General features: G+C 31.8%; 1 protein-coding gene across 1 annotated transcript; it reads right to left on the bottom strand.

Annotated features, from left to right (window-relative positions):
* Positions 1–2,549: 2,549 nt before the first annotated feature.
* On the bottom strand, positions 2,550–7,202 carry LOC136229949 (zinc finger CCCH domain-containing protein 62). Its single transcript, XM_066018810.1, has 9 exons — positions 6,843–7,202; positions 6,671–6,768; positions 6,218–6,335; positions 4,451–4,512; positions 4,323–4,374; positions 4,089–4,194; positions 3,778–3,876; positions 3,560–3,689; positions 2,550–3,444 (listed from the first exon to the last, which is right to left on the bottom strand). Exons 1-9 carry the CDS (start codon positions 7,058–7,060, stop codon positions 2,828–2,830), a joined length of 1,500 nt encoding a protein of 499 aa, XP_065874882.1. The 5' UTR covers positions 7,061–7,202; the 3' UTR covers positions 2,550–2,827.
* Between the last annotated feature and the right edge of the window lie 929 nt (positions 7,203–8,131).

An 8,131-nucleotide genomic window follows, 5' to 3' on the forward strand; every position in this document is an offset into this window, starting at 1 on the left:
AGGGTTTAAACCCCACCAACAACATTTCGTTTTTTTTAATTTTTCTACTCAAAACGACGTAGTTTTGAGTAGTTCTCATCTAAGGAAGTGTCCTCATCTAAAAAAGGGTTCTCACAAGAGCCCTCTCCTATATATATATATATATATATATATATATATATGTATGTATATAATCTTTTATTATTGATCATGTAACTTAGAAGTGGCAAAATGACACACGACCCGATTACACGACATATATTTTTATTGCTAGTGTTGAACTTAATAGGTAATGGGTCATTTTTGGGTTGATACGAAACTGACATTCAAATTTTTGGGTTAGGTTAGTGTTGATATGTGAACCCAAAAACGACACGGATATTAAAATTATTGTTATATTCTCTCGTATTTTTTATGTCACTTTATTAATAAAGATAATAAAATTACAATTGTTAATTGCAAATATTGATTTCAATTTCCTAAATTGTTATAAACACATTACATGACCCTCTAACATGATATTATCGAACTTTTCGATAATTAGTGTTAACATACTAATCTAAAAATGATATAAAATGTTTAAAAACAGTACCCTATCTTCTTATATTTTTAAGAGTTATTATTAATATATATGCATAACAAAATTACATGTAACCCAAAAACATGACACGAAATCGACACTAACCCGAACAGGTTAACACGACTTTGACATGAAAGTTTTTGGATTGAGTTTGGGTTTATTCTTTTTGATACAAACCCGAAATGACACGACACGAACACGATTCTAACACAATAATTGCCATGTCTATATGTGTAGTAAAGTTGATATGACTCATGTCTAAAAAAATTATTTTATTAATGATATATAAAATTAACTCAAGCCACCGACATTAATGATTAAAATTGCATAATTAAAGATAAAATTATTTCTAACTGCAAACATTAAGAATATTTATGTAACTCAAAAAAAAAAAAAAAACTATAAGGAAGGAGATTATACTGGGCAATTTGGAATGATAGAAATAGGTTGGTGTGGGAAGAGAATCGACAGCCTCCTGTTGTTTCTTATAACGATGCAACAGTGTTTCTGAACAGTTGGCAGCAGGCCCAGACTGTGATTGCAGCGCCTGGTGGAGAAACAGTTAGTTTGAAGTGGTTATGCCCGGCACAAGATAGTTTGAAGCTCAATGTTGACACTGCTCTATTCCAGGATACAGGTCATGCTAGTTTTGGTTTTGTATTAAGGAATCATGAGGGGTGTTCCATAGCTGCTGGCAATGGTGTGATCAATAACTGTCAGGACCCGCTATTGGCTGAAGGAATGAGTTGCCGTGAAGCTCTTAGTTGGTTGAAGAAAGAAGGTTATCTGAATGTTCATCTGGAAATGAATTCTCAGCACTTGGTTCTTGCAATTTCTGGAACTACAGAACTAGTTTCCCCTTTTGACATTATTGTTGATGATTGTAAAGCTCTGATTAGCGAGCTAAATATTTTATCTGTTTCTTTCATTACGAGGTCAGCAAATAAGATTCCTCATATACTTGCAAGAGCGTCTGGTTCTGTGTCTGATTATGGGATATGGAAACATAATCCTCCGTGCTGATATTGTAAAAGTTTCTTTTGATTTAGTTGTTTATTTTTACTTTCCCTTCTATGCATGGTTTTACATATTTACTCTCACCATGCATTTATCATGTTCCAAACCAATAGTAATATAGTATAGTCTTTCATTTGTCATTTTTTCTTTTGAGTTTTTGTTTATTTAAATGCTCAAAGTTTTTTCTCAAAATATCTAATTTAATTAACCATTCAAACTAAGATCTGAATTAAATAAATCGAAAACAATAAAAACAAATAATTTTCGCATAAAGTAATTTATAAATAAGGCTCGATGGAAAAGAAAAAAACCCTTTTCAAGTTTATTTGGTATAAAATTTAAACATTAAATTATTAGAATTTATACTTTAATTTATGCAGTACACAAAATATTTTGAGAATTAAGGTTCAAAATAACTCCAAAAGTTGGCAGTCATGATTTAAGAAAAAAAGCCTAAATTGAACTTTAAGTATTAAATCAGCCATTAAGCTAGCAAATTCCAACAAAATTAGCCTAAATTTTACAAAATTATGTATTGAAACTTATTATTTTTGGATTAATTTGTCAAAATTTACCATATTGACCCCTAAAGTTGACAGTGAGGATAGAAAAAACCTAAATTAAACTAAGTGTCAACCTTTAAGTTAGTAAATTTCAACAAATTAACCTAAATTTTACAAATTGTTAAGTATTAAAACTGATTGTATTTGTACTTATTTGTTAAAATTTATTAATTTGAGGACTAATTTAATACATAAAGTTCAATATGGGTTAAATTTTGGTAATTTTAACCCTTAATTCATTCTGTTGCTAAGCATTTTTCTTCAATTTTTTTACTTCAAAATAATAAATAATATTTGAATATTTCATATCTTGCGTATCTTTCGAGTACACGTCTAGTGTACAAGTAAAGATTGACTTGATATTTTCTCGTAGTGCATATTGTTATTATTTTATTCAGAGAAGAATGTCATATTGTAACATTATATTACATATTTTATTTAAAATTTATATTAAAAAAATTAGATTTTTTTTTATATTTATAGAGTTTAGCACTAAAACATTATAGAACGAATTAATGCAGTAGGGCAGTCTCCTCACATGGTGTTGCATTCTCTGTCTCTCTTTCTTATAAACCATCTATTTTCCAACCATGAACTGTAAAATACAAACAGATAAGCACGTACCACTGTAGTTTCTGGATAAGTCTGATCAATGCAAATGTTATGAGTACAAGGCATCTCTGCACTTTCAGCTCCCAAATCTACCTCTTCTCGGATGAGAATGTTGAAAACCTCTTGGTCTCTGTACTCTAGGAAATTGGTGCCTTTCTGCCTCAATCGACTCCGGGAAGTGATGTGATCTACTCCTTCCAATGTTGTAGCTGGGATTTGATTGGTCATGATGAAAGTCATTCCTGTGATAAAATCCCTGATGTTGCAAAGGAGGCATCAGGGATGTATCAGGTGCATAAGGCCTCAGAAGATGCGGCGAAACCATAGTTGAACTCCCGCCGAAGTCATGCCTAGGAAATTGAGATGGTAGATTTTGGTTATGAAATTCCATTTGCCATGGAAAAGTATCTTGGCGAGTGTAAGCATGTGAATGAAGGCTAGGGTCCATTTCCATGTTCATATGCCCACTTTTTGAGTGCCTCCAAATAGGATTTTGACCAACATCAGATCTCGCATTTCCCTTCAAATGCAGTTGTCTAGATGACGATACCTCTTGATGGTGATTACTAACTTTTCTATGTTTCAACGACGTGTTCTTTTTGTGCCCACAAGCATTCTTCCCCTTCAATAATTCAGCTGTCTTTTTTGCTTGAGATGGTCTCTTATGACGGGAACATTTCTGCTGCTTCCTGCCTGCTAATGCAAGGATAATATTGGACATACTTTTTTTAATAATACTAAATTTAAAATACAGCCTTCATAACAGTCAATATTAGAAAATTCAGAAGAATGAAATTTGAAACTCAACCTTCATTTAGATGTCTGTTTGCAGATTGCTTTTTCTTTGATATCTTCATTGCTCTCACAGCTCTTGCAGCTGTTCCACGTCTGTGCTTCTCAGAAAGGACTTGTACTCTTTCAGCTTCATTTTTCCAGCGCTACAAGGTAGAAATGAAAACACAGATAGAACCCTTACTTACTAGTATATAATAGTACTGAAACCTGTTTTGCTAAGTAGCCAATTACCTGTCGGAAAGTTTTTAATTTGTAAAGATTGCGGCCCTTCACAAGCAAAGGAAAAAGTGGAGATAATTGCTTAGTCCCTTTGCTCCACAGTACTTCAACCTTGTACCATTACAGCCGCCAATCAAATAAATTACTAACTACAAAGCTCAAGTGTAAAATTAGAAAGTAGTAAAAATGTGAGAGAAACTCAAATTATCATCCATTGCAATAGTCCTCTAATGTTTTAAGCCAATAATTCCAGTGAGAATAATTCGATTGGGTAGAAAGCACATGTATCAACTTAAAGTTTTTACCATAAGGCTTAACCTTACTGTAAAAGTATGTTGTTGCTTGGTTGAACCATAGCTTTCCTTGACGACCCTGCCTGCTACAGTTCTCATCCCAAGCACATTCCCATTTCTAGTCACTTTACTAAACCTGATAAAAGAAAATAGAAAAAAAAAATCTTTATAGGGACATAAGTTAAAGACCTCAATCAAATATATACATATATTATATAAAAAGAAAAAGAAAAACAAGGATATACAAGAAGTAGAACAGGGTACTTCTCATAAACTTTCTGTCTGAACAGGACTACATCTCCCGTGCAGACGTCACCTGCTTCCAATTATACAACTTCATCATTTTTACACTTAAAAAAAGAAAACTGAAAGGACATGTACAAAACTTTTACCTGTACAATTGATGACAAAGGATGACCTAGGATAAAGTGATTCGCCGTTTCCTTCTTTTATCCTGCAACGCAAACATTATTTCAAAAACAAATTGGCTACTGTAACAGCACTTCAGAGCAATATCTATACCATTGCACACATGCCTGCAACCGTTGGCAAGGTCTATATATACTAATGTCACATACTTCTATCAAAATCATGACTTACAGACAGGTTAAAGCTACAAAGCAAAATAATAATAAAAAGACTCTAAATTGCACCATTACAAAATATTGATTAGTGAATTATTGCTAACGACAAGGATCCAAAAATGAGCACAGAAAATTAACATACAAAAGTGGGCTTCAAAAATTCATGCCGCAAAATGTATTTTCTTGGCGTAAGTTATATGCGTGGGCAGCATCAGCTCACCTGTATCTCCACTGTCATAGTTGTAGTCTAGAATAAGATTTGAGAATAAACTACAAAGCATAATGGACATACCAAATGGGATTGTTACATATGAACTTGCAAAAAGCCTTATATATTCACCAATCAGATTCCTTGTAGGCTTCCTTACAGTCGGTCTTTAAAAGGACACCTCAAAGAAGTTTCTTCCTACCTATTGTCTTACTGTAAAGTAGTCATATTCATTTTATCACGACAGAACATACATGAAAGTTGAGAAGGATAAGCAGTTTTTTAAATTATAATCAGGCGCATTAGCTTCAGAATACGAGTTTAAGTATGTTTTTGTTTGAAAAATAACATAATAGTGATGGTACAATTTTGTTTGAAGTTCAATAAAAACTTCAATGTGAAGTCAGCCCACTGAACAAAGTCAAGTCAAGTCATGTAAATACCTTCGTGGAATATATATATATATATATGCTCACAAGTATTTTAGCGGCCTCAGATGCAAAGGGTAAATATTTCTTAAAAAATGATTCGATAAGAATCAATGCAATGCAATGCAACAGAGAAAACGGCATGATAAAAGCACTTCTTCAGATTATTATTCTACATTGTATGATGTAATATTCAACATATTCTTTCCAGCTAGACACTTGGCTTCATTCATTCTCTATAGAAGAAGTATAATTTTGAGCCATTATAACTATATTTTATTGACCAAGTTTTAATAGCCAAGTCATTTCTAACACATTATATTAAACTGTCCAACTAGGCTAACTTCAGTAATTAGAATTTATCTTCAATTAAAGTTGAAGATCAGGTTTTGATAAGTCAAGCTTTGTGGTAGTCCAAAGCATTCATGTTCATAAAATTGAGCCATTGGACTTCAACTTTTAAATATTTCACAGTTCTCCACATGATTTTGTGAGACACTTATAAAGTTTGCATGTGTCTGTGTGTGGCAAAACTGATAAGGATATGCTCTCAAACCTATTGCTCTCCTAACTGTATACCTAGAAGTTATGGAAATAAACATGATACCAAAAGGCATGAACAAATTGCTTTGAAGTTCAAGCAATATGATAAGTCATAGGTATGAAAATATCTACTGCAGTGAACATCATCAATTGCAGATACAAAGTGACTAACTAGTCAAAGTAATTCTGTCCAGAAATTGGAACTGATTCAGATGTAAACATCCACTAGAGCAGTCAAATTAACCATATTTGCTCATGAAATTGATCCTGTCACTCGTGTATTCTATAATTAACTACAAAAGCGATAGAAATTCTAGTTGTAGTAAAACATAGAAAAAAAAAAATAGAAAGCAAGAAACAAATTTTAATATATTTTAATACAAAAGAGTAAGTTACCTCCAATGCTCCTTAATTCTGTGAATGCAAACATCCTTACTCCCAGCTAGCCTGAGACTATGCTTTCTTAGATATGCTTTGCACTCTTTAAGACTTAAAGCTTCTAAATTCTTCCCCTCTGAACAAGACAAAGGAAAAAGTTGAAAATTCCACGATTATGTCTTACAAATCATCAGTAGGGCAACGAGGATAACGGTTTTCAAGAATGCACAAAAGGTGTTATATACAGAAAAAAAAAAAAAAAAACAACTCCTTGAAGCGATTAATAGACCAGCTAATTTCTCGTTTCATTACCAAGCACGATGGCTTTTCAATCCAAAAGTGAACTACAACTCGTCTCGTATGCCAAAGCTTCATCATATCGTATACTATCTTTATAAAAAAATGGCATAAATCAATAAAGTACAAATTAGCATGACAGCGACTTAAAAAAGAAAAAAAAGTAACTCACACCTCTGAGAAGTCGAATAATATGTTTGCAGAAAGCTTCATCGTCATCGGAATTAACCGATTCCTTCCCCTCATCTACGCTGCAATCGGTCGCATCTCCACTGAATTTTACGAAATAAACCACATGATAAGAGAAAAGTAAGCCTATATGTTGCAGGATTGACAAGTAGGTTACCTGATTTCTTCGTCTCCGTCATCATCGTTTTCTTCTAGCTCACTTTCGTCTTCTTCGTCCTCGTCATCATCGATTTCTTCTTCTTCACTTTCGTCTACTTCGTCCTCATCATCATCGATTTCTTCTACCTCACTTTCCTCTTCTTCTTCCTCCTCATCGTCACTGGAAGAGGAGGAAGAGATATAAATGACAGATCGTTTGCGCTTTCTGTCAGTCATATCATTTCGGCGGAGAGGAAATTTCTTTTCCGGTATCCGCGATCTCTATGTTTTATTAGATTAGATGTTCTACTTTTGTTTGGCCAATCACGTTAAAACTCTAGGGGGGAAGTTCTTCTTTTCCTTTCTTCTTTTTTTCTTTTTATATTGGGCAGAAAAATAATAGTAACTGTAACAATTTGAGAAATCGGAGAAATTTATATTTTTCTTCAGTTCTATACTGAATGAATCTCCATCTATTTTTATTTTGTTTTAGAAATTCGAACATACTCTCAAAATAATGTAGGTGATCAATTAATTTTTGGGTAAGTTACATGAAAATCACAAATAATAATAATAATTACAATTTAATTATACTATAAAATTTTATTATTCATACATCAAAAGTAGTAACTTAATTCTCAAAATGTCAAATAAATAATTGCAAAATCTATTCAGGTTTTTCTCAAATTTCCTTAACTGCTGTAATTTGACAAAAGTAAAAAAGAAACATGGGTTTTTTATAAAAATAAAAAACGACTTTCCTTAATTGTAAAAAAAATATCAAACATGATTTTACGTGTAAATTCCTCTAAGGGTCAAATACATGAATATCATAATTAAGTACAAAATTACAACTAAGTTATATTACCAAATTTAATTCTTAATATGTAATTATTCTCTATATATTATGATTTTACACTATAATTTAAAAATTCTACACTCCATGAAATTCATATATATAATAATATTTATTATTTAGTTAATATTGATAATTTAATTAATATAATATCAAAAGTATAAGTTTTTATTTGATAAATGTCAAACATTGTAACTGCTTTAGTGGATGAAGTTATAGTGGGAATTCATCTAACTGTTGGGCTTGGTCCAATTATAATTTAGGGAAATTTACATCAAAATTCAAATTTAAAAACTTATTTATAAGTTTGTCAATCACTTATTCCAATTATATCAAGTATAAAAATATGGCAGTTAAAAACAGTTTTTCAATTATTTTCTCACGATTCTTTTCATCAATTTAGAAGTTATTTGACATTTATAGTATAAAGAGTTATACTTTTGATATATCAA

This window comes from Euphorbia lathyris, chromosome 5 (genome assembly GCF_963576675.1).
Source record: "Euphorbia lathyris chromosome 5, ddEupLath1.1, whole genome shotgun sequence".
NCBI lineage: Eukaryota > Viridiplantae > Streptophyta > Magnoliopsida > Malpighiales > Euphorbiaceae > Euphorbia > Euphorbia lathyris.

Bases quoted from the DNA above. Each gene is read 5' to 3' on its own strand.
- LOC136229949 (XM_066018810.1), bottom strand. From the start codon at position 7,060: ATGACTGACAGAAAGCGCAAACGATCTGTCATTTATATCTCTTCCTCC. The intron at 3,690-3,777 runs GTAATTGGCTAC...TCTACCTTGTAG, and splicing joins AATTAAAAACTTTCCGACAG to CGCTGGAAAAATGAAGCTGA. The intron at 3,445-3,559 runs GTTGAGTTTCAA...TTGCATTAGCAG, and splicing joins AAACAGACATCTAAATGAAG to GCAGGAAGCAGCAGAAATGT.